The sequence below is a fragment of the Hemicordylus capensis genome, chromosome 4 (assembly GCF_027244095.1).
Source record: "Hemicordylus capensis ecotype Gifberg chromosome 4, rHemCap1.1.pri, whole genome shotgun sequence".
Classification (NCBI taxonomy): domain Eukaryota; kingdom Metazoa; phylum Chordata; class Lepidosauria; order Squamata; family Cordylidae; genus Hemicordylus; species Hemicordylus capensis.
Window position 1 is genome coordinate 19157532 of NC_069660.1, and position 27320 is coordinate 19184851.

Genomic DNA, 27320 nt, shown 5'->3' on the forward strand with positions numbered 1-27320 from the left:
GTTGCAAGGATGGAAACAGGAACAGTGTAATACAATTTATTAAAAAGTTTTAACTCTCAGGCAATAACAGCCTTGCCTTTCATGTAAAGAGTGAACCAGAAGTGTACCCTGTCCTGACTGACAGGCTAGGGATCAGCCACTCAGCACACGGTAGGTGGGACTTAGAGGGCCATGAGGCAGGTAGAGAAGCGTTTCTTTGTCCTCAGAAGGAGCTAGGCAGGAGATGAGAGAGGACGAGAGGAAGGGTTGGTGAGGAGCGATGGAATCTTGCTGCCTCATGGTCAACAGCTAGCCGGGAGAATTCTCTCATGGAAGGACATCTGCAGATCCTTGAGAGACAGGATTTCAGAAACTGTGAATTCTCTCCTGGAGTTTGGGGTGAGTTCAAAGGGGGAAGGAAGCCAGGGCTTTAGGCTTCAGAGATGTTTAACCAGAAAACAGTTCGTTAGTTAGCTCACATTAGATTACTTTCTTTTGGTGTGCTTTGTAAATCCTTACAATTGTTTCTAGGTTTGTTTATCTGTAACGTAAGAAATGCTAAACCTGTACTCAAGTCCATCCAGGGCGCTGCAAAAGGCTCTGAAAGGGGCTTTTAAAGGTTCCTATATCCCTGTTCCTAGCAACTGGGGTGCTTTTTGAAGTGTTCTTGCAACTACTGAATGTTTCTTTTACCTGTAACTAAAAGCTGAGAAAGCCTCAGATGGAAGCAGTCTGTAGAATTTTGAACAAAGCTTTTCTTTTCTTTTTTTGTTCTTTGTATTTTACCTGCCTCTGAGTGGATTTTTAACTCAGGGGTTTTACGCTGGTGCAACATATGTCTCAAATTGAATTGCTCAGCAACACTACCAAGTGTTCTCATCACATGTAGGCTTGCACATGGAGGTTTTTGTGTACTTTTCCAATAGTCAAGAGAAGGAAAGTCTTCCTGGACATTCACCCAAATCTAGGCGGGGAGGAACTCTGTAAAAAATAGGGTGTGGTGGCAGCACTACTGTGGAAACAGTTTAAGTTTAAAGGGACAGCCTTTGTTGAGTGAACATGGAGAGAATGATGTAGCATTTTCTTTCCCCCATGTGGGCTTGCTTTGAGACAAAGGCTGGGCTAAATCCATTAAAAGAGTAGATTCTGATGCATTTCAAGTAAAACTCTTCTTCAGGGGAAGTGGTTTACAAGGCACAATACCTGATTTCTAAAAAGCTTAGCTATTATGCCCTGTAAACCACTTCCCCCGAAGAAGAGTTTTACTCAAAACGTGTTGGGATCTACTCTTTAATAAATTGTATTGCACCATCCGTTCCTGTTTCCTTCCTTCCTACCTGTTGGCATGGTGCTTTCCCCTCCTGTGTGCCTCCAAAACATGCTGCATCATCTCTTTCCAGGACTGGCCCAAAGTACTGCGGTGGTGCCTGAAGCAAGAAATGCTGCCTTGCCCCATGTCCTGGCAGGGGGCAGCCCCCTTTCCAAACCAACCCTTGAAAGCTTTTAAAGTGGCACAGGTTGGCAGGGAGGAGGAGAGGTTGCCAGTACCCTCCCTTTCTCTCCTTGTGCCTCCTGCAAGCTTTGCGAGAAGTGTGAGGAGAGGCACTCCTTTTAAAGCTTGTAAGAGTCAGGTCAGCCCCCAAGAGCTGCCCAGATTGCAGCAGCAGGAAGCATTTTCCCACCCTCCTGGTGGCCCAGTACTCTGCCGCCTGAGGCAACAGCCTCACCTTGTCTCATGAAAGGGCCACCCTGCCTCTTTCACATGCTCTTCAACCATGAACAGTTGCATAACTTAAACCCCTTCTGTGAGTGTGTAAAGACTCGAGTTAGAGTGGCAGGTAATATTTTATGTATGTGGCAAGATAAAACATACATTTGGGACTCTTAAAAAACCTTTATGTGATATTCTGCCACCACCAAATTCTGTTCTGAACTGGGTTTCTATATCAGACACTAGTATTGTGTCCGATTGTAACGTGAGGAGAAGAATAAAGCCTCAATTGTTATCGTTTAAACGTTCCAAACCAAAAATAATTTTTATTTGTGTACAACATCTGTGGTTTTACTCTGTAGGGTCACATGCGTATTGTTTGCAGAAACAAAGTAACAGACTTAATCCTATCAACTGAACAGACAGTAAAACAAATGTTAGACTAGAGTTTGAACTAAATTGTCCGCTCTTTGACATCTGTGGCTGCTTTTAAAAAACAACTAAAGACCTTTTTATTTGTTCAGGCTTTCCCCCCTTAGGGGCTGCCGGAGCTCTCAGCTTTCCTACTTCTGTCTTATTTATTTATTTATTTAGTTAGTTAGTTTTGGTGTTTAATGCTTTTTATTGTTTAACTGATTTTAGGGTTTTAAATGTTATTTTTATGAAGTTTTATTGTATTTTAACTTTTGTAAACCAACATGGGATGTCTTTAGAAAGGCAGATTAGAAACTGAATGAATGAATAAATAAATAAATAAATAAATTCTTGTTTTATGCAGTCTCATTACTTTAACAGAAACTTTCCTTTCAGCTTTCTGAGATGACTAGTTTGGAATATACAAGCTTTATTTCACCTATAATATTTTATTGGAACCCAGCCTCCCCAGCTGTACAATCTGTGTATTAATTATACTTTCCCAGAATAAATATATTTTAGTCGCACCTGACCTCCCACTCCAACCCTCAGGACCTCTCTCTTTGTCAGTTAACCATCAGCTCTATTTATAGCCTCATACCCTCACCATTCTAAAACCCGTCCCTCAGGAATCTTCCAAAGAGGAGGTGTCTAGATTTAAATTATTTGTTTGACTGACAGCTCACACTGGACAATCACCACAGAGTGTTACAGTGGATGCTACCCAAGGACATTCCTGTTGACCTCTTGCCCATCTCCTACATGAATATACAGTGACATCGTATCACTGCCACAGAAGTAAATAAAATGACTTTGCCAAGGAGAGAGAGAGAGAGAGAGAGAGAGAGAGAGAGAGAGTGTGTGTGTGTGTGTGTGTGTGTGTGTGTGTGTGTGTGTGTTTTGGACCAAGCAGTAGTAGCCATTTGTTGTTTGACTGTAAATCATAACAAGAAACTGCAGGAAAGTACACATAATTAGAAACAAGTGCAGAGGTGTATCTAGGGAAAATAGCGCCTAGGGCAAGCACTAAAATTGCACCCCCTGTCCAAACTTCTGACACCCATCTTTCAGATAACTTTAACATAATATCAGCTGAAAACTACAAGTCTGAAGGTCACATACAAGTCCCCCTTTGGAGGGCTTCCTAAAAGCCGGGGGGGGTCTGCAAAGGTTCCCCCTCCCTCCCGCTGGCCTCTAGGGCCTCACAGGGACCGTTTGAGCATGTGCAGTGGCCATTTCTTAAAATAATTTTTTTTAATGGCCGCTGAAAAGAAAATGGCCACCGTGCATGCTCAAATGGCCTCTGTGAGGCCTGACATGGCCTAGGGCCTCACAGAGGCCATTTGAGCATGCACGGTGGCCATTTTGTTTTTGGCAGCCATTTAATTTTTTAATTTTGAAAAATGGCGCCCCCCTTCAAGTGGCGCCCGGGGCATGTGCCCTGCCTGCCCTACCCTAGATACACCCCTGAACAAGTGGCATCCTTTAAAGAAAACCTCACACGTTCATCCATACTGGTGTGTCACAGTCTTTCTGAAGCAAGAGCAAAACAGGTGCTAAGAGCAAAATAGTAACCGACCTCTCCCTCTCTGCCCATTTAAGAGAAAATCAATTTTCCTTTTGTAAATTTGGCTACAAATTCTATTGATTTCTTGTAAACCACTTCCACCCCACTGGTCTGCTTCAAAAGCATACAGAGCAGCTAACAAAAGGAGCAATCAAAAGTGCACAAAAACAGCCAAATACAGTAGACAAGAATAAAGGAAGAAGTAGAACAGCAGAGAAGAACCAAAATAAGGCCAGCAGGATAGGCCAGGAGTGAAATAATTCCCTCTACTGCACCCCAAAAGCCTTCCAGAACAACAACAACAAAAGTTTTCAGCAGTGCCAGAAGGCCAAAAGTGAAGGAACCAAACAAATATCTGGAGGAAGGTACCACTGAGACAAAGCATGCAAAAGGTTCTGTACAACCATCACCCCATCTTCTAACACTAGGCAACAATTCAGGAATTCTGGTCCAGTGCTTGGCAAGTGAACGGCAGTGAATGAAATGCCAGCCTTTAAACCCTGGCAGTTATGTTTGGATAAGAAAAGGAGCCAGTTCTAGGCACTGGACTGAATTAAAGGGATGGAGAAAATTCCACAGACCAAACAAGAACTGTTCACTTGAATAAAGGAAAACAGCATTAGGTGATCCTGGAGGGATCATTCAGGAACACAGGCCTTTCTTCTGTGTTGCAAACAAACTCTATAAAGCAGAAGCTTCTATACATTTCCACCACATGATGGATTCCATTCAGTTTTATTTACATTTCTATGCCCCCTTTTCCACCTGAAGCACACTGTTTTGCTGTACAAAGCTAGAGGATTCTTTCTGCACTATGTTTTGCACTGGAGACCCCATCATATTCAAGGTCAGCCTAGTTAAGTACTGTAGGCTTATATTCCTTTCTGTTTATCTTCTGTATGATGTCAGACTGAGTCATTTGAAGTCTGGAAGGTTAGTCATTCTCTTTATTTGTAGAAAACAAACTGAAAAACTGAAAAACACTTTTTTGATACATTCCCCACCCCCTCAGGTTTGTTTGTCTATGCATGTTTTACTTAGAAGTAAATCTCACTGGGCAACATGCAGACTAAGTTAGTTAGTCATAAGAACATAAGAACAGCCCTGCTGGATCAGGCATAACACCCATCTCATCCAGCATCCTGTTTCACACAGTGGCCCACCAGATGCCTCTGGGGAGCCCACAGAAAAGAGATAGGTGCATGCCCTCTCTCTTGCTGTTGCTCCCCCGCAACTGGTATTGAGAGGCATCGTGCCTCTTTGAGGCTGGAGGTGGCCCACAGCCACCAGACTAGTAGCCATTGATAGACATGTCCACCATGATTCTGTGTAAACCCCTTTTAAAGCCATCCAAGCTGGTGGCCATCACCACATCCTATGGCAAAGAATCCCACAGATTAATTATGTGCTGTGTTAAAAAGTACTTTCTCTTGTTGGTCCTAAATTTCCCGACCTTCTGTTTCATGGGGTGAAAGAAGAGGAGAGCTGGTCTTGTGGCAGCAAGCATGACTTGTCCCCTTAGCTAAGCACGGTCCACCCTGCTTGCATATTGCAGACTGGATTACTGTAATGCGCTCTATGTGGGGCTGCCCTTGTACGTAGTCTGGAAACTACAGCTGGTCCAGAATGCAGAAGCCAGGCTGGTCTCTGGGTCATCTCGGAGAGACCATATAACTCCTGTATTGAAGGAGCTACACTGGCTGCCGATATGTTTCCGGGCAAAACAGAAGGTGCTGGTTATAACCTATAAAGCCCTAAACAGTTTAGGCCCTGGGTATTTAAGAGAATGCCTTCTTCGGCATGAACCCGACCACCCCACTGAGATCTTCTGGAGAGGTCCATCTGCAGCTGCCACCAGCTCATCTGGTGGCCACTCAGGGACGGGCCTTCTCCACTGCTGCCCCAAGGCTTTGGAATGCGCTCCCTAGTGAAATAAGAGCCTCCTCATCTCTGACAGCTTTTTAAAAGTCTTTAAAAACACATTTCTTCACCCAGGCTTTTAATTAATGTTGTTTTAATGGTTTTAATGCTCTTTTAAAATATTATTTTAAAAAATTTAAATTGTTGTAATGTGTGTGTCTCCCCCCCCCCATTTTTGTCTTAATGGATGTTTTACTTTGTTTTTATTCTGTTGTAAACTGCCCAGAGACATAAGTTTTGGGCGGTATAAAAATGTTTTAATAATAATAATAATAATAATAACAACCCCCAGTGAGGCACTACCTTGGCGTGGTTGTGGGGCTTGCGTGCTCTGAGGAAGGTGAGAGCTATGCCAGAGGTCCAACCATACTTCTTGGTCACTCCTCCTCACCAGAGGAGCCAGACAAAGAGTGCCTCTCCCATCAACAATATGGTGAGACGTAACTTTAATTAATCTATACTGAATCGGTCGTCGCCCGGGTCAACAAGGACCACGCCAGGTGCTGGAGTCCCTGAACATCTGGTGGCAAGTGGGCTACAGGACTCAGGATCTTCAGTTGAGCAACCAGGACTGGAGACTGCAGGGTTACTGGAAGAAACGTCACTTAACTGGAAAAAATATACGAAAAATGCCAACAAGGAAATAATGATCTGCTATTACAAGTCTAGTCCAACTAGAAGAGGTTATTTTAAAAGAATGTACCAAATTTGGAAAGAGAAGCATCCAGACACAGAAATAACAGAACAAAGGCTAGCAGACCAGAGAAGATTCCTAATAAGAAATAAAGTATTCACAGAAGTTGAGCTGGAAGAACTATAAAGAGCAACACAGACTCAAGATATGGAAGAAGAATTACCACCAACTAAAGAAGTTTCTCAGGCGCAGGTGGAGGAGGTGTTGGAAATAGAGGATGCCACTGTTGCTGAACTGTTTCAAAATCAAAACCAGGCAACCTCCCTTTTGCCTTCACCTCAAAAACCAAGCAACAAGAACTAAAGCAAAAAATAACTGAGCACATGAACCAAACAACCAACAGGGTTTGACTTCCAGCTCTAAAAACAGTTGCCAAAAAACAACTTGCTCAGGCATTAAAAGATGTCAAAGCTGCACTTGCAGAAATAACAACCAATAATTTGCAAGAAACAAACCAACTAATGCACAGTGCAGCAACGATAACAACACAAGAGCTCAGATATAAGATCAGTGGACCTGTCAAAAAAGAAAGTAGTACATCACCTAAATGGAAGATTAGATTAGAAAATAAAATCGCCAGGCTTAGATCGGATGCTAGTAAATTGAAAGATATGAAAGACAAGAAGCTGAAGAATGAAAATACCAAACAGTATCTGATCCAAAAATACCACCTCGATTCAAGGAAAATTAGAGAAGTCCTGGAAATAATAAAGCAGCAAATAACAGCAGTGTCAAAGAAGATTAGCAGATACGAAGCTAGAATTACACAACACGGGCAGAATCTCCAATTCCAGTCGAATCAGAGACGTTTCAACCAAAGCATAGAAGGAGAAACTGCAAGAAACATAGAAACACCAAATAAAGAAGAAACAGCACAATTCTGGGGGAAACTAAGGGACAATCCAATTGATTATAATAAAAAAAGCAGGCTGGATGAAAGAGGTCAAAAAATGTAACCAACAAATGCAAGATCTAATAATAACACCAGAATTAATAAGTGAAAGAGCAAAGAAAATTAAAAATTGGACTGCTCCAGGCGATGATGAACTGCATGGCTTTTGGCTTAAACACCTAACAAGCCTTCATAAACAACTATCAAAACAGTTCAATAACATATTGCAAGGAAGTGATATTGAACAATGGCGAACAACTGGGAAAACTCATCTCATCATGAAAGACCCAGCAAAAGGTGCAGTTCCAAGTAATTATAGACCGATAACCTGCCTGCCAACCATGTTCAAATTATTAACTGGAATAACAGCAGATGAAGTAATGCAACACTTACTAACTAACAAACAGCTTCCAGCTGAACAGAAAGGAAATTGCCCGAACACCAGAGGCACAAAAAACCAGCTGCTGATTGACAAAATGATTTTAGAAAATTGCAAGAGAAGAAAAACCAATCTAAGTGTTGCATGGATTGACTACAAGAAGGCCTTCGACTCACTGACTCACACATGGATACTAAAATGTTTAGAAACAACTGGTGTCAGCAAAAACATTCAGATATTTATTTTAAAAAGCAATGACATGTGGAGTACACAGTTAGCAATCAATGGCAGGACACTTGGACAGGTTAGCATTAGAAGAGGTATTTTCCAAGGGGACTCACTATCCCCTCTGTTTGTAATCGCCATGACTCCACTTTCACAAATACTAAACAGAACAGGACTCGGATACCAAACATCTAAAACATCAAGTAGATCAACCATCTGCTGTACATGGAGGATCTGAAGTTGTATGGAAAGTCAGAAATCGAATCACTGCTTAACACTGTCCGTATATTCAGTAGCGATATAGCAATGGAGTTTGGACTAGACAAGTGTGCTGCATTAATAATGAAAAGAGGGAAAATAAGAAAAACAGAAGGAATAGAACTGCCCAATGGAAGCAACATCAAGAACCTGGAAGAGAAAGAACCTTACAAATACTTGGGCATTCTCCAGGCTGATAACATTGCACACACTGAAGTTAAAAGAAAAATCGGAAGTGAATACATCAGGAGAGTTAGAAAGATCCTCAAGTCCAAACTCAATGGCTGGAACACCATACAAGCCATAAACACCAGGGCTATACCTGTTATCAGATACATTGCAGGAATAATAGACTGGATCCAGGCAGAGCTAGAGACACTAGATCGTAAGACCAGGAAAATAATGACCATCAATCATGCTCTGCACCCCTGCAGTGATGTCGATAGGCTATACCTCCCTCGCAGCTCAGGTGGAAGAGGAATGCTGCAAGTCCATCAAACAGCAGAGGAGGAGAAAAGAGGCCTTGAAGAATACATAAAGGACAGTGAAGAAGATGCACTTAAAATGGTCAATAACGAGAAACTATTAACACCAATGAAACAAAGCAGGCCTACAAGAAAGAACAAGTCCAGAACTGAACAGAAAAATGGAAGAAGAAGCCCCTGCATGGTCAATATTTGCACAATATAAGTGGAAAATCAGACATCACCAAGACCTGGCAATGGCTTAAGAATGGCAACTTGAAGAAAGAAACAGAGGGTTTAATACTGGCTGCACAAGAACAGGCACTAAGAGCAAATGCAATAAGAGCCAAAGTCGATAAATCCACAACAAACAGCAAGTGCCGCCTTTGTAAAGAAGCAGATGAAACAGTGGACCACCTAATCAACTGTTGTAAAAAGATTGCACAGACTGACTACAAACAAAGGCATGACAAGGTAGCAGGGATGATACACTGGAACATCTGCAAAAAATACAAGCTACCTGTAGCCAAAAATGGGTGGGACCATAAAATTGAAAAAGTTGTAGAAAATGAAGATGCAAAAATATTATGGGACTTGCGACTACAAATAGACATACATCTGCCACACAATACACCAGATATAACTGTAGTCGAGAAGAAAGAAAAACAAGTCAAAATAATCGACATAGCAATACCAGGGGATAGCAGAACAGAAGAAAAAGAAATAGAAAAAATAACCAAATACAAAGATCTACAAATTGAAACTGAAAGGCTGTGGCAGAAAAAGACCAAAATAATTCCAGTGGTAATTGGTGCCCTAGGTGAAATTCCAAAACAACTTGAAGAGCACCTCAACACCATAGGGGCCACAGAAATCACCATCAGCCAATTACAAAAAGCAACTTTACTGGGAACAGCCTATATTCTGCGACGATATCTATAATAACAGCAACAACATTGATAACAAAATTCTGGCATCCCAGGTCCTTGGGAAGGACTCGGTGTCTGTATAAAACAAACCAGTCAATAACACCTGACTGTGTAAACAATAATAATAATAATAATATGAATGGGAGACTTACTGAGCTAGATGGACCTATGGTCAGACTCAGTATATGGCAGCTTCCTATGTTCCTATGTTCCTAAGACCCCTGGTTCTAGTGTTGTGTGTGTGAGAGAGAAATTTCTCTCTGTCCACCCTCTCCACTCCATGCATAATTTTATACACTTCGATCATGTCTCCCCTTAGTCGCCTCTTTTCCAAGGTAAAGAGCCCCAGGTTTTGTAGCCTTGCCTCATAAGGAAGGTGCTCTAGGCCCCTGGCCATCTTGGTTGCCCTCTTCTGCACCTTTTCCAGTTCTACAATATCCTTCTTAAGATACAGTGACCCTGTACGCAGTACTCCAGATGTGGCCAAACCATAGATATGTATAAGGGCATTATAATATTAGCAGTTTTATTTTCAATCCCCTTCCTAATGATTCCTAGCATGGAGTTAGCCTTTTTCACAGCTGCTGTGCACTGAGATGACACTTCCAATGAGCTGTCCACCATGACCTCAAGATCTCTCTCCTGGTCAGTCACCAGCAGCTTAGATCCCATCAGCATATATGTGAAGTTGGGGGGGTTGCCCCAATGTGCATTATTTTACACTTGCTTACATTGTATTTGCCATTTTGTCACCCACTCCCCCAGTTTCTTCACAATCCGTTGTGGATTTCACTACCCTAAATCGTTTAGTGTCATCTGCAAATTTGACCACTTCGCTGCTCGCCCCAACTTCTAGATCATTTATGAACAAGTTACAGAGCACTGGTCCCAGTACCGATCCATGGGAACCCCACTTCCTGCCTGCCTCCATTGTGAAAACTCTCCATTCATTCCTACTCTCTGTTTCCTGTCCTTCAACCAGTTACCGATCCACACATGAACCTGTCCCCGTATTCCATGGCTGCTAAGTTTACTCAAGAGCCTTTGGTGGGGAACTTTATCAAAAGCTTTTCGGAAGTCCAAGTATACTATGTCAGCCGGATCACCATTATCCACATGCCTGTTGACACGCTCAAAGAACTACAAAAGGTTAGTGAGGCAAGACTTTCCCTTGCAGAAGCCATGCTGGTTCTCCTTCAACAAGGCTTGTTCTTCTATATGCTTAACAATTTTGTCCTTAAGTATTCATTCCATCAATTTATCTGGCTCCGAAGTTAAGCTGATCAGCCTGTAATTTCCCGGATCTCCCCTGGATCCCTTCTTGAAAATTGGAGTCACATTGGCTACTTTCCAGTCTTTCCATGCAGAATCAGTGGCTCTCTTACCCTTGGACCTCGGGGCTGAAGTCCAGGGCCTCCACACCCCCTAGGGGCCCCCAAATCCTCTTTAGACTGGTGGTGTGGTTGCTGCTGGCCTGCACTGCGCCGGGTGCCCAAGTGTGACTATGACCTGTGCCAGATGCTTTAGAGCCGGGGGGGGGGGGAGTGAGGAAAGTGGGGAAAGAAATATGTGGGATGGAAACATGTTAAGTTGTGTGTTGAAATGTTTCTGCTACTGGATATTTGCATAAATATACCCTATGTGTTAAAAATGTGATTGTCTGTGTGTGTGTGTGTGTAGCGCAGTGCTGATCAACTTCGGCCCTCCTGCACATGTTGGCCTACAACGCTGGGGATTATGGGAGTTGTAGTCCAAAAACAGCTCGGGGGCCTAAGCTGAGCAGGCCTGGTGTAGGAGGAGGATGCTTAACTTGCAGGGGTGGGGCTCCAGCAGGGGGAGGCGCTCCAAAGGCCATTAGGTCCAGGCTCCAAAATTACCTAAGAGCACCTCTGTGCAGAAGGTCCAATCCCTGGCATCTCCAGGTAGTGCTAGGGAAAACTCCTGCCTGAAACCTTGGAGAGTCACTGTCAGTCAGGGCAGACAATACTGATCTATAGTATATCAATGGTCTGAGTTGGAATAAAGCAGCTTCCTATGTTCCTAATACTTGCTCATTGTGGCAGCATCTCCAGGTAAGGCTGAGACACACTCTGGCCCAAAACCTTGGAAAGTCACTGCCAGTCAGTGTAGACAATACTGAACTAAGGTAGACTGATAGCCTGCCTTAGGAACATCGGAAACTGCCATATACTGAGTCAGACCATTGGTCTATCTAGCTCAGTATTGTCTTCACAGACTGGCAGCGGCTTCTCCAAGGTTGCAGGCAGGAATCTCTCTCAGCCCTATCTTGGAGAAGCCAGGGCCCTGACTTGAAACCTTCTGCTCTTCCCAGAGCGGCTTCATCCCTTGAGGGGAATATCTTGCAGTGCTCACACATCAAGTCTCCCATTCATATGCAACCAGGACAGACCCTGCTTAGCTATGGGGACAAGTCATGCTTGCTACCACAAGACCAGCTCTCCTTGGTATAAGGCAGCTATGTTCCAGAGAGAGAGAGAGAAAGAGAGAGAGAGAGAGAGAGTTATGATATTAAAGCAGGAGTTCTCAACCCTGGGTCCCCAGATATTGGTGGACTACAAATGGCCAAAGGCTATTATGGCTGAGGATGATGGAAGCTGTAGACCAACACCTGGGAATCCAAAGTCTAGAAACTCTGTACTAAAGAAGTTCTTTTCTTTTAAAAAAAACAATCTTTTAAATAAAGAAAAATGCAGATATGTGTGGGAAGCCTTTCATAGACATAGTGGCAAGGCTGGTGCAAAACTTAAAACAGCAAAAAGGATTGTTAAACTCAAGCAACACTTCATGTGCACACGATCATGGGACTCTGCTTTTCTAACTCATCAATCAGAAAACTGTGAAATGTGAATGCAGCAAATGTGTGTACTGTATGCTTGACAGGGAGCTTGGGTGAGAAGCAATTGCCTGTCAAGTGTACATTGCCCTAGGCTGGGCAAACCTAGGCTTGCTACTGTGTGATGTGTGAAATGATCCTTAGGGACAGACAGTGAGAAAATGGGAGAATCGGGAGGAGAGCTGGTCTTGTGTTAGCAAGCATGAAGGGGCTGCCCTGGTTGCATTTGAATGGTAGACTGCCTGTGTTAGCACTGTAAGAAATTCACTTTTGGAGATGGGGCTGCTCTGGGAAAAGCACCTGCTTGCTTGCATGCAGAAGGTTCCAAGTTTCCTCCCTGGCATATCCAAGATAGGGCTGAGAGAGACTCCTGCCTGCAGCCCTGGAGAAACTGCTCCAATCTGTGTAGACAATATTGAGCTGGATGGACCAAGGGTCTGACTCAGTATAAGGCAGCTCCCTATGTTCATATGAAGCCATCCCCCAGTTCCTCAAAATAATGATCACTAAGGAAATGAAAAGCTCCCTTATCTACGCACCCCAAAATGCACCACACTGGGTTCTAATGCTTTCAAGCCAGCTTGCACAATGGGGTGGGCTGGGGGTGCGGAATGGCCATTTTAAAACACAAAGGTTTGTAGCTGTGGCAGCTGGATCTAGTGTTTATAGGAAGCAAACAGGAGATCACGCCTGTGGTCCCCATCCCCCGTGTCAGTAACATATTGGGTCCAATTCGACCCAACTCCAACCAATTGTCCATTCCTATTAAAAAGCCGTCAAACTGGAGTAGTCCTCTGCTTCTGCATATGTACTGGAAAGATATACCAACCTTGTGAGGCTGTTGGAAGACAAAGGCATTTCTGGCAAAACTCAAGGCTGTCAGGTGTGTGAGGATGGGAATGACACTTCTTTGGCATCTCCAGGGCTCTGTGTGTCGGCCAGTGCTGCTTGCTCAGCCTGTTGCTTTTCAGCAGAATGTGTCTGTATCCGTAACTCCCTTTATACCTATATAGTAACATACAGAGTTTAATTTTATTTATGCAGAGTGCCTGATGACCCCTGTCATAAGCCACATTTCACAACAAGCATTTGAGACTGACATGTTGCCAAAAACTACGGTCTAGAGAGAAATCATTCCACAATTTCATCTGCAAATATCATCTAAAGGAAAATATGACAGCTTGGTTTTTCCTCCCATCTGCAATATGGAGATCTAATTTACTTTATTTATTGATTTACTCAATTTTTATACTGCCCTTCCAGAAAGGCTCAGGGAGGTTTATTGTGATCTAGGGATGTGCACTGGACCGGTCCGGGACCTTGTCAGAGGCTTCCAAAATGGCCGCTCTGGGGCCGGTCTGGCGGGGGGGGGTGTCGCTTTAAGGGCGGGGGGGTAGTACTTACCCCTCCAGCCGCTTTTCTCCCTCCAGCACTCGACTTTTAAGCAAAGTTTTGGGGGCGGCAGCATTCCTCCCTGCCGCCCCTGCCCCCGTCATTGCCCGGCAAAAGGAGAAGTTTAGTGCATGCATGCGCCCATTGTGGTGCGCGTGCCCATCGCCACCATGCGCACGTGCACGCCGCACAGCCAACGGGTGCGCACACACCGCAATGGGCACATGCATGCACTAAACTTCTCCTTTTGCGGGCAACGATGGAGGCAGGGGCAGCAGGGAGGAACGCTGCCGCCCCCAAAACTTTGCTTAAAAGTCGAGCGCTGGAGGGGGGAAAGCGGCGGGAGGGGTAAGTACTACCCCCCCGCCCTTAAAGCTACATACTCCCCAGTGCCGAACCGCGCCTCCGTGGTTCCGTGCACATCCCTATTGTTATCTCAGGGAGATAATGCTGATCTGATTGATTGATTAAGTACCGCCAAGTCGATGTTGACTCTTAGCGACCACTTAGATTACATAAGAACATAAGAACAGCCCTGCAGGATCAGGCCCAAGGCCCATCTAGTCCAGCATCCTGCTTCGCACAGTGGCCCACCAGATGCCGCTGGAAGCCACAGGCAGGAGTTGAATATGTTCATATATTTTGATTAAAATAAATTGGATCTGAAGGCACACAAAACTTTGTGTGCACGTACCTTTTTTGCAGTTCGGTCCAAATTCGAAGTGAACCGCAGTCCACGAACCGGTTCAGTCAAATCGACTGGCTGGCCTTACTGTTCCTTACTGGTGGGACCCAAAGTGAGCAGTGGCACACCCGCTAGCAGCCTGCACAGTTCCAGACAGCTTCCAGGTAACTGACGGGGGTTACTTGGAAACTGCCTGGAGCAGTGGCATTCCTGCCAGCAACCCCTGCGTGGCAATGTGACTCCTGTACTCACCTGGCCTCCGCACATGCGTGGAGGCTGGTGAGTGCCCCCACCGCTCACCTTCGGTACTGCTGGTAAGGGGCCATCTCCTTTACTTTTAAAGGGCTGAAAATTGACAAATTGGCCTCTCCCCTGCCCTCGCACTGCTCTCACCCTCACCCCCTCAGTCACCTCCCTAATCGAACCTGGCTTGAATTGGCGAACAGGTCCGCCGCAAACTGGGCTCAATTCGATTGTGGACTGGCCCTCTTTTCTGAATGCCAGTCTGGTTCGTGGTCGAATTGCTCAAACTGGCCCAGTTCATGGCAGACCAGTTTGCTTCGAACCATTCATGCACCATTTGTGAACCATTCGTGTATATTAGGTTCCAATTTCCTGGCTTTGTGGAGCTTAAGCCAGATTGAGATAGCCTTAACTCTGGTCCTAAGACAGCAGGGTTTTTTTTTACTGTTTATGATTTATGTTAAATCACATTTTGGGGACAGTTTTTCATTTTAAGTGTTTCATAGTTTTTGTTTGTCACACAAAAACTAGAGGAGAGCTGGTCTTGTAGTAGCAAGCATGACTTGTCCCCTTAGCTAAGCAGGGTCCACCTTGGTTGCATATGAAATGGAGACTTGATATGTGAGCACTGTAAGATATTCTCCACAGGGGATAGAGCTGCTCTGGGAAGAGCAGAAGGTTTCAAGTTTCCTCCCTGGCTTCTCCAAGATAGGGCTGGGAGAGATTCTTGCCTGCAACCTTGGAGAAGCCGCTGCCAGTCTGTGAAGACAATACTGAGCTAGATAGACCAATGTTGGTCTGACTCAGTATAAGGCAGCTTCCTATGTTCCTATATCTAGAGAAAAAGTTCTGTTAGATTAAGGCTAAAACCCACATTTCTTACCGTTTTGGGTTGATCTTCACCTTTTTCCTTTTACGGCTCTTCTTGGCTTTATGTGTTGTGAGTTCTCTCGTTTTGCAAAGCTTTTCTTTTGCTTTGTCTTGATCTGAAATGTCTTCCAGCAGCCCATCACTCCTGGATGTTGAAAAGTACTGCTGTGAAGATTTAAAAATATATATACAATGGCAAACTGAAGGCATGGAAATACAGCTCCAGACACATGAGCGTTATGGAAGATTTTACAAAACATTATTCATTACATTAAAGCAGGGATTCTCAAGCTTGGATCCCCTGATGTAGACTGTTATATGCCATTGTGGCTGAGAATGATAGCAGCTGTAGTCCAGCAGGGGTTTAGAATCCCTTGCATTATACCCCTAGCAGTAATTTCTGATGTACCGCTAATTGCCCTAGTGCATTTTGGGGGGCTAAAATTAATATAAGACACTGTCTTATTTTTGGGGAAACACGGTAGCAACGAGACAGTCAAGATACAGAACTAGGATTATTATGATTATTATGATGATTATTAACATTTTATATCCCACTCTTCCTCCAAGGAGCCCAGAGTGGTGTACTACATGCTTAAGTTTCTCCTCACAACAACCCTTTGAAGTAGGTTAGGCTGAGAGAGAAGTGACAGGCCCAGAGTCACCCAGCAAGTCTCATGGCTGAATGGGGACTTGAACTCAGGTCTTCCCAGTCCCAGTCCAGCACTCTATCCACTATACCACGCTGGCTCTTGTAGCATAGACCAATATAAAATCTTCTTCTACTACTACTACTACTAGTACTACTACTACTACTACTACTACTTACATACTTTATATTAGCAGAAATTATCAAAGTGGTTCTCACAGAAAACTAGATACTAATAAGATGGGTCTCTATCACAAAACAACCCACAGTCTAAAAAGAAACACAAGTTAGATACCAGCAAAACCCACTGGAGAGACTTGTATTAAAGCTGATTGACAGGGACAATTCACACAACCATGGTACTTATTTTCTATCCAGATGGAGGTTTGTTGTTGTTAGCCTAGATTAATGTGAACCAGTGTGGGAGTGGCTGTGTAAAAAGTTTTAGACTAGCCTGATCAAATGAGCACACAGAAGAAGCACTATCTAAACAAATTAGCGCACAGAGAAAGCCTGTGAGCTGTGTTGCTTCTTCCCACACTTCCACAGAATATCTGATACAGAGCACAAGGAGATTCCAAATATGGAGACAGAGCATGCGTTTCCCCATGGGTCACAGTGATTCCCTGTTTCCTAAAGAAAATAAAGGAGAGGGGGGCTCCAGCAAGGTGCAGAATAATGGATAAAAGACTTGCCAGTAGCACTCCCATTCATTCTGTGCAACTTTTGTCATCAAGAGAATTTATTTTGTGCCCCTAAAGGAGGCCTACCCCCTGAAATTTGCTTAATGTCTAAAGATGATGGCTAACATCCTGACTAAGGCGGCATGTGCGCTAGGCGAGATGAGCTTGTGAAATGGAAGCCTTCTACTAAAACAGCTATGGCAGTCTTGGAGGGGGACGATTTTTGACGATCTCCCCTTCCCCTGGAAGTTCCTAGCACCACCCAAAAATATGTCCCTGAGAGTCGTGCAGCCCTCGGAGGCATTTTTCCAAGTGCCTCAGGGTACTTCTGAGGGAAGGGAAGATTGCTGAAAATTACTCCACCACACAAAGGTGCTGGTTCTGCAGGAAGTCAGGAAGCCTTCCTCGGCACGGGTTCCTCTTTTTCCCACTGTGCGCATGCAGCCTTAAGTCAGGATGTCAGCCAATATTGTCCATATAATTTCCACACATTATTCTGCACTACATTAGAGTTTGCTTCCTCTTTCTCTTCTGCTCCTGCCCTCCTTCTGACTCCTCTGACTCCGGCACCACCATGGCAGTTTGAGCCCAGGCCTCAGCACCACAGCCCAGAATCTTTCTGGGAATCAGTATCCCAGATCCTCTGCTATTGCTTGATCTAAAGCTCCCAGATCTGCCACACGCCTCATTCTGAGTACTTGGTTAATTAGAAAGGCTATCTAACCTTCCCTACCTGGATGCGAGCCTGATGCCAGCATTCCTGCTCGCCAGACAGACAGACACCTTATCTGCTCCAGATACTTGCCAGCTCTCACATCTGGGGATCCTGATAAAGCATTTGTGACAATGGTGGCTTTGGACATTCTAAACAAGTCTAAGTAGAAAATGCCCCACTCACTTGCTCTTCCCTCTTCTACTAGTTTAGAATGTTCAAACCTAACCAAGTTAATCCATCATAGCTACCAACTAATGTATTTATAACTTAGCTTCACACAAACAAAAACAGCCCAACATGAGGCTGAACAATGATGTACTGAATTGTACACTGTAGTGGTCCTCAGACAGCCATGTTCTTCCACAGTTTGTGCTCCATCTTGTTCAGAACTTCCTAGTGGGTTAAACTATTATTACTACTACTAGGAAAGGAAAGCTTATGCCATAGAGTCGGGGTTGACTCCTGGAGACTACAGAGCCCTGTGGTTGTCTTTGGTAGAATACGGGAAGGGTTTACCATTGCCATCTTCCACGCAGTATGAAATAATGCTTTTCAGCACCTTCCTCTATCGCTGCTGCCCGATATAGGTGTTTCCCATAGTCTGGGGAACATACCAGCGGGGATTCGAACCAGCAACCATAAGTCAAGTCCAAAGGATGAGAAAGTGCTATTGTAATACTGTACTCATTAAAGCGCATATATTACACTGGCTCATTTTAACTTCTTGTCTACTGTCTCTAGGAGACAGCACAGCTTTGGCGAAGCAGAAGGCCATAGCTCAGTGGTCAAGCGCGGAGCCTGACTGCTGGCGGCCCGTGTGCGGCCGCGGTGGCGGCCTTGCTGACCCCGCCCCCCATGTCTGATGTCAGACGCGGGGGGCGTGGTCTGGCTCAAGAACTGACCCTTGAGGCTTCGTTCGGGAGTTGGAGTTCAACTCCTGTAGGGGCCACATGGCTTTTGCAGCGCAGCCAGGAGCGGCTCTTCCCTGCAAACACAGCGCCAGCCTTTTAACTCCTGAAGGGGGCGCGTGGCCCCGCTCAGGAACTAAACCAGCACCCCTACGCCTGACATCAGACACGGGGGGGGCGTGTTGGGGCCGCAAGGCACTGCCCCTGATTGGGTGCAGCCTAGGTTCTTTGAACCCATTGGCCCAATGGTGGCTCTGCCCCTGTCAGTGGTAGAGAATGCACTTTGCACACCACAGGGTGCAGATTCAGTCCATTTCCATTGGGCAGGGGCCATATCTCAATGGTAGAGTAGCTGCTTTGCATGCAGAAGGTCCCAGGTTCAGTCCTTGGCATCTCCAGGTCAGGCTGGGAAAGACTCCTGCCTAAAACCTTGGAGAGACGCTGCCAGTCAATGTATCTAATACTGAGCAAGATGGACCAATGGTTTGACTCGGTATAAGGCAGCTACCCATGTTCTTCTCTTCCCATGTACCCCAGCCTGGAACTTTCTAGATCCACTGCAAATTAAGATGATACTGAGCTAGATGGACCAATGATCTCACTCTGCATAAGGCAAATCCACATGCTCGCATGCTCAGGCTGGACTGCGGTCCTGATTCTATACCTTAACACAGGCCTTCCTACATCTGACCAGGTGTACCACAGATCCTGCCAACAGGACCACTCACAGCAGCTACTATTTTAATCTCTGCTCCTGATTCCCTCCCCCCAAGGGAAATCAAATTCTGAAGCAAATTCTTGTCTCCTCACTTCAGTGCCAGTCTCAGTGGGTGGGGCTCTGAGCTTTGATCAGGCTCCACCAGGCATTATTAATGCTGCAGCCCAAGCCATCCTGCTGAAAACCAGGCATGCAAAAGAGCTATTCATTATGACTGTCAACCATGACTGGCATTGCTCTTGGAACATCCTGTCCTCAGCACTTGTGTTTTGACTGTCCAGATCTTTGGTTTAATCTGTAAACAGATGGATCTCATTGGCTGTAAAATTATCACAGACACACTGCCTGTATCAAGAGATCCCCATCGATTATTTACAAGAGCCCTGAATATCCTCTTGCTAGAAGCAACTCCATTTAAAAATGCCTGTTTAAATCCGCAAGGAGAGAAATGTAATTAAAATCGCATGAAGCTATGATCCTTCCCCTGCAAAGAAATCCCCACAAGGCAAAAGAGAGCCCTTTTTCTTCTTGTTCCCCTATGCAACTTGAACAACTTGATCAAGGGAAGTGGAGAGGATATGGGGAGGCACATACAGACCTCCCATTTGGTCTGCTGCTTGAATCTGTTGGCCAAGGTGGGGAGTGGAAGCTGCATAGGAATCTTTCCGCACAAAGTGAAAGATTGTGACTGCTGCAGTCTTTTTTAAAAAATCATGTTTTAATTTGTGATTGAGGTATTGTTTTAATCACAGGGGCTCATCAGTTAAAGATATCAGTCCCACTGTCAATGCAATCTGAATAACAAATAACAAAAAAGGTTGTGCATTTAAACAAAGATCATTTGAAGGCATATTTGAAAAACAAAACAGGGGTATTGTATACCCTCCAAAAATTTGCTACTGATGCATAAATGTCTGTATTTCATGTTAAATGAAATATGGATTTATGTCCATAAGTAGTGTACGTCTAAGTAGATCAGGGGTTCTCAACCATAGGTCTCCAACAATGTTCCCTGTAACAGGAATTCTCAGATGTTGATGACTGCAACTCCCATCATCCCCAGCTGCTATAGCTTTTGCCTGGGGGTGATGGGAGTTAGGAACATAGGAAGCTGCCATATACTGAGTCAGACCAGTCCTTAGGGGTGCAGACAGAGGAACCTAGGAAGCTGCCATATAGTGAGTCAGACCATTGGTCCATCTTGCACAGTATTGTCCACAGACTGGCAGAGGCTTCTCCAAGGTTGCAGGCAGGAATCTCTCTCAGCCCTATCTTGGAGAAGCCAGGGAGGGAACTTGAAACCTTCTGCTCTTCCCAGAGCAGCTCTATCCCCTGTGGAGAATATCTTACAGTGCTCACATATCAAGTCTCCATTTCATATGCAACCAAGGTGGACCCTGCTTAGCTAAGGGGACAAGTCATGCTTGCTACCACAAGACCAGCTCTCCTCTAAGTTGTAGTCAACAACATCTGCAAATCCCTGTTACAGAGAACACTAGTCTCCAAATATTTCTGGACTATGACACCCATCATGCCCAGACACAATGACCCCATGATTCAGAACAGCATGGAAGAACTCTTTCAACATTCAGTGCTGTCCTCTGCAGATGAAGGCTACACACAAGGATCCTCAAGCACATGGCCAAAAGATGCAGTGGCACAGGGGTGCGGCCAGCTGGTGGCAAATGTGCTAGATAGCCATGTCCCTGTGCCACCACACTTTCTGGCCATTCACCTGAGCATCCCTCTGTCCAGCTGTTGTTTGCGTCAGCGCTCCACACAGACAGAACTTGCCCTCAGTTCAATTTTGCCCCAATCCAGGACTATCAGAGGAACAATTTTATGTCACAAATGAACTTGTCCAAAAAGGCCGCCTAATGCAGCAACCACATTGGAGCTAATCTGGTCAGGAGGGAATCCTGTGTTTGCCATCTTGAATTTGACAGAATAAAGGCAGGATATACCTCTAACAAAGAGATATTCAGTAGCCACATGGGCAAACACTTGTCATAATGATGACTGGGTAGGTAGATGATCACCCCACCCCAAAATTGGAGGGTCCAACTTCCTGCCACCCAATAACCTGCCTGTCAGAGGAGAACATGTGGCCATTGAATACCCATCATATGAATGTGTCACAAACTGAGGAAATTGTAACAAACAGGATGAAAACATGCTCTTTAACTTTTATTCTTCCATTTTATTCCACGGGGAAAGGGTATACCTCTATTTGAATAGGAAGCGAGTAAATACATTACCTTCTCTATCTGCTCCTGCTGAGAAATCGGTATTTTTGAGGTGCCAGTTGTCATGCCTTCCCCATCAGTCCTCCTGGTATTTTTCATTTTGGAAAAGGAGAGGCTGCATTTTGAAACGACATTCTCACTCTTCCAGCTATGCAAGGGAAAATAAGCCGAGTCTTTCTTCTCCTTTTGCTCCACAGGCAGGGGCAGGTTTCTGGTTAAGCAACACCAAGTCAGCTGAGGCTCAGCATTGAGAGCTGGGAAAGAGATGCTCAGACTAGGGGTTTTTGAGTTTCCTGCGCGAGAAGCCGAGCTGAATTGGGAGAGGGTGCGCACATCCTTTTGTTGCGTGCAGAGCATATGGCAATAAAGCATGTCAGAGGCATGGCAAAGGCATTTGGGATTATCTACTGAACAAATGGGCAGGTCCTGCAACCTTGGTAAAGAATTACCATCCGATTCCCATTCCTTTGTTTCCTGGTCCGTATTTCCACACAAAGCTGTCCTTTCAACCAACGAGGACACCGATATTATTGAACTGGTCCCTGAGCGTATCAACTGTAGGGCCGAACTCGGCCCTGTCCTGTCTGAAGATATTAAAAAGCCTCCTGTATACATTGATGTGAAGCATATTTTCTTCCCTGCTGGAGTGTGCGATGAACAAACAGTTGTTTGCTCTTCCTGTGCTCTCTTTGGGTCACCTAAGCTGTGTAAGTGATCTGTTCCTTTACACGGATCATGTTTCGCCTTCTCCTTTGGCCCAGTGCTTTGATGAGGACACCTCCTATCTACCCTGGTGGTGATACTGGTTGTTTCTAGGATTGCTGGTGAGCAAGCAACGAGAGACTTCCAAGTTGAGCACACATCCCATTTTAGCTCTTTAGCTCTGGTTGGATGAGTCAGTCCCAGTTGCAAAGGGCACAAAAACAGATCTGCAGAATGGGTGCCAAGCAACCTATTGTTACTGGCCGGGTAAGTGGTATCAGTCAACGTGCTTGGCAATGGAATTTTCTCCTGCTCTCCTGTAATAACCAATGGCATGCCTGTACTATTCCTTTCTTGTGAGTGTTTTAGGATATACTTTGGAAGAAATTCATTTTTCCTTGGATGGGGAGTTACTATGGATGATGTTGGGGTCATGTTTCCACTTGAAGATGACATTCTTGTCCCTGTTATTGAGGAAGATGGTTGTTCTGTCAGCTTTTGTAACATGTAGGAACTACAGATATATTCCTTCTTTACCTCAGCCCTGATTTGTTCGGAAAATGAAAACGCAGATACATTTGCTGTATTGGTAAGATTAGCAATATAATCCCTGTGACTGGAGGTTACTGTAGGCTGTTGGTCTGCATCGATGCATTCCATACTGCTAGCTGATGCGTTCCCTCCTGCCACTACCTTCTGCTTTTCTCCTTTAACGGGTGCATTCATTCCTGCCATTAATGTCTGCTTTTCTCTTGTAATGGAGTGGTTTTTTGATACCGGAGAGACAATATTGATGATGTTGCAGTGGTCTAGCAATTTCACAATTCTCTCTGCCGAGCTGCTGGGACCGGCTTTCAACACTTCATTTTCTTTGCTTTTCAGCTCATCCACTTTTAGCTTTTTCCTCTCTGAGGGTAACTTTTGGGATTCCTGCACAAGCTTGCTAATGTTGCAGTGATATAGTGGTGAGGTCACCTGTGCAAGCTGGGAGCTTTCTTTTCCACCCGCGTCTTCTCCTTTGCTGAGTGCAATATCCTCAGCTAGTGGCGCAAACTTAATCAGTTCCCCTTGCACACATTTCTCCTCCTCGAAGCCATGATCAAACCTTTGCAGGCTAGCAGTGCTTAGTGGGGTACGATTCTCTTGGCTTTTGGTTTGACCAAGCTGGGATCTCAGTTCGCAACCGGTACTTAAAGGCAGTTCTTGATGGTTGCCATGTGGCTCTTGGCTCAACCCATGCCGTGTGTCCATCATTCTGCTGTGTGCACCATCAGTGACTGAATACGATGTCTCCATTCGTTCTGCAAAGCTGCTGGAACTCTCCTGTGAGGAAACACTCTGGGATATGAGGCTACTAATGGAATGACCTTCTGACTCTAGTTTAGTAGAAATTCCTACTGAGGCTGGGAAATTCCTGGTTGTGGAAACCAAATTCCTAGTTGTGGAACTTCTGTCATTCCTTGGCACAGCAATGTCCTCATTACTAGCTGTTTCTTTAGCATCTGAGTGCAAGACTGACATCTCTGTTACCTTATTTCCCTTTTGCTTCTTGGTCGTTTGGTTGCTTTTCATTTTTTGGTAGATTTTCTTAAATGTCTCATCCCCATAAACTTGCCATTTTTCCTGAGAGAACATTTTTAATTTCCTTTGACTGGGTTTCTTGCCCTTTGTTTTCGCACCTTCCCCTCTGGCTCCAGGCCTTTTGGAACCTTTCATCTCTTCCGCAGAACAAGAAGATTCAGTCAAGTTACTAAGCAGCAAGTCATCAACAGCCACCTGCCTGACCAGTGCTCGGGGATGGCTGTTGGGAAAATCTGCCGTACTTGCAGGAAACTTGTTGCTATGCAACAAAGCAGAACAACTTGTGCTTGGGGGCATTCTTGTGAAAGAAGACAATTTTGAACTATCCACTTGGTCCTGCATCCTTCTTGAGCTCTCAACAAAAGGCAAAGAGTTACTTCTGGTCACTGGCACACAGTCTGTCGTTGTCGAGAACTGAGTGGGGACAGAGTGAAAAAACAGTGGCTTGGATTTCTCTGCGGGTGTGAAGGTAGATTTGGCTGAGCAAAGAGGAAGGTTCTTCTTCCTGTGTATGTCAAGAGACCGTATGTCGAAATGGAATGAGTCCTTGTAGGTGTAAGGCATTGGCAAGTCAATGCTGCCCTGCTTGGACAAGACTGTTTTCCTGGGCCTAACGTTGTCCAGTTGCCTATCATCCACCACTGCTTTATTCTGAGAGATTAGTTTTGAGATGTGCTCTTCTAACTTCTTTTTCTCTAATGTTGCCTTCTCAGTCAAATCCACTTTTGAACTATAACCTGCAGCACACCTGAGATGGCTGATGGCAGTCTCACCTTCGAACTCCGTGCTGTGTTCACAAAGGCTGTGCAGCGGGCTAGGAGACAGCATCTGCTGCTCCACGCTATCGGAGCGCGACAGATACCCTGAGTCTGTGCTCTCACATTTCTTCAGCTTGTAGTCGGGAGATCTGCTGTCCCAGAGCTTGTCCGAATATGTGGCTTGCTGCCTCTGCAGCTGGCTGTGCCTGCCAACAGTTGGGGATCTTTGCTCCTGTATCTTCCTCCTCTGGAGCGGGTTTCCTGGATCTTTCATGGCTTCTTTCTCAAGGACACTTGGATTTACTCCTCCATTGTAGGAGCTGTCAGTCGTTGCCCACTGGCTTTCAGTCACACGGGATAAAGCATTTGCTGGAGAAAATGGCACTTCATGTGGACGCTTCTCACTGGCAAGTACACCGGTGGATTCTGAAACCGCTTGTTTAATTGCTGCCCTTGTATGATCACCGTTTCTGTCTTTGTCTTTTGTCACCAGTTGGGATCCAGCCCTCTCAGTCACCTTCTCGTTCTCTTCTAGCGGGCTGCTGCTGTCAGACTCGGAGGGCAACTTGGCATTGTTGACATGTGTTTGGGTTCTCCTGTGTTTGTACAGATTACTTTGAGTTTTGAAGGCAATGCCACATGTGCTACAAGGAAAGGGCCTCTCCCCCGTATGTGAGCGCATGTGTTTCTCCAGAACACTCGGCTTCAGGCAATCACGCCCACAATGTTTACAGAGGTACTTCCCAGCACTTTTGGATTTCCCCGGGCTTCCAAGTGGCGTATATGGAGAAGATTGTGGCAAAACTGGTAAACCACTCACTATGTTTATTGTCTGAGGGTGCTTCTGAGGAAATGTATGAGGTTTATCGGTCCCCTCTGAATGTAAAAACGGGCTCAGGATTAAAGGCATATGACTGCTCTCTAAGCTGATATGCGTTCGGCCCATGGGTAGCTGGCCACTTGGCCGAGGGCATTCTGACTGGAGGGGCTGATACAGGGGTATGGTCAGGGCTTTCAGGTATATTGTCTGGGAAAGTGCTTGTTCCGGCTGAAGAATCACTGGACTCAGCGAAAGATTTGATGCAGCTGGGACTGCTTGAAGGCAAGAGATCTGAACTGGCTGATCACCAAGGGAGACCGGCAGACCAGGAAGTCTCTGTGCCTCCATTTCTGTCCTATCCTCCACCAGTTTCTGTTCAATTATCTGTGGAAGAAACAGAGATATGGAGTTATATTTGAATTAAACACCTTGTTTATTTCCCATATTCAGAAGGCATGTAGAACAGGGTTTCTTAACCTTGAGCCCCCAGATGTTGTTGGACTACAACTCCCATCATCTTCATCCTCAGCCACAAAGGCCATGTCTGGGGATGATGGGAGTTGTAGTCCAACAACATCTGGGGGCCCAAGGTTAAGAAACCCTGATGTAGAATATAGTGATTAAAGCAGCACTGCACAAGCTCAACCTTCCAGCTGTTGGTGGATTACAGCTCCCATCACCCCTGACCATTAGCCACTGTGGCTGAGGATTATGGGAGCTGTAGTCCAACAACAGCTGGAAGGCTGGAGTTGTGTAGCTCTAGATTAAGGGGTACCATAAGGTGCACACATACCAACATTTTAGCAATTAATGAATCAGTAAAATTAGGATGGCAGTATCTGATGATTAGTGGTAGAGTAGATGCTCTGAATGTAGAAAGTCAATGGTTTAATCTCTGGGTAGGGCTGAGAAAAACCCATTTAAAAAACCCTTCTTAAGACCCACCTGTTTCTCCAGACATTTGCCCTATTAGTAGTAGTAGTAGTAGTAGTATTGTTGTACACCACCTAGAGTCTTTGGAGGAGGCGGTCTATAAGAAAACATAAATAAATAAATAAATAAATAAATAAACAAATGTCTGAAATTCTGCAGAGCAGCTGCCAATCAGTATAGAATATACTGAGCTGGCGGAACCAAGAGTCTGACCCAGTATATCACAGTTTCCTATATTCCTATTTTAATGAACTATCCTGGATCACAAATTTCAAGTGGTTGGAGTGTTGGACTAGGACTGGGGAGACCCGAGTTCCAATCCCCATTCAGCCATGAAACTCACTGGGTGACTCTGGGCCAGTCACATATCTCTTAGCCAAACCTACCTCACAGGGTTGTTCTGAAGATAAACAATCATGTACACCGCTCTGGACTTTTTGGAAGAAGAATGAGATATCAGTGTACAAACCAACCAACAATAATGTATAAGCCTAGCTATATACATTGGCCATGTGGTTTTAGCTCAGGGGTTCTCAAACCTAGGCCCCCAGATGTTGTTGGACTACAGCTCTCATCAAAGGAAGGTGATATTCCATCACTCCCTGGCCCCTCCAGCAGCAACCAATGACTCTCTTCACTGTGTTTACTATTGTTGGTCTTGCAGTAGCGAGCATGAATTGTCCCTTTTGCTAAGTATAGTCCACCTTGGTTTGCATTTGTATTGGAGACTACATGTGAATGCTGTAAGATATTCCCCTTAGGGGGTGGGGTTGTAGCTCAGTGGCAGTGCATCTGCTTGCATGCAGAAGGTCTCAGACTTAATCCCTGGCAGCATCTGGGGGAGACTCCTGCCTCAAAGCTTGCAGAGCTGCTGCCAGTCAACATAGACACTACTGAGCTAGATGGACCAATGGTCTGACTCGGTATAACAGGCCTGCTAAACGTAGCTCCACCCCACCAGCTGTGTTTGAACTACAATTCCCACAACCCCCCTCCACAGTGACCAATAGCCAGGGCTTATGGGAGTTGTAGGCCAACATCTGCAGGAGGGCCGAAGTTGAGCAGCCCTGAGGTATAAGGATGTTTCCTAAGTTCCTATTGTATTTGAATGGTAATGTTTCTATTTTGCAC

The 27320-nt window shown here is 45.1% G+C and overlaps 1 protein-coding gene across 3 annotated transcripts in view; it reads right to left on the minus strand.

Moving 5' to 3' along the window:
* The window catches only part of ZNF831 (zinc finger protein 831), a 72933-nt gene that overhangs the window by 12271 nt on the left and 33342 nt on the right, over nt 1–27320 (minus strand). The window contains exons 2-5 of one of the 3 annotated variants that reach the window (XM_053244445.1): nt 26202–26286; nt 21408–25640; nt 15490–15638; nt 13116–13291 (exon numbers count right to left, since the gene is read on the minus strand). In XM_053244445.1, coding sequence (XP_053100420.1) covers nt 13116–13291; nt 15490–15638; nt 21408–25604 — 4522 coding nt within the window. In that variant the 5' untranslated portion in view covers nt 25605–25640; nt 26202–26286. Of the gene's footprint in view, nt 1–13115; nt 13292–15489; nt 15642–21407; nt 25641–26201; nt 26287–27320 lie in introns of all 3 variants that reach the window. The other 2 variants (XM_053244443.1, XM_053244444.1) reach the window with 2 other exon arrangements.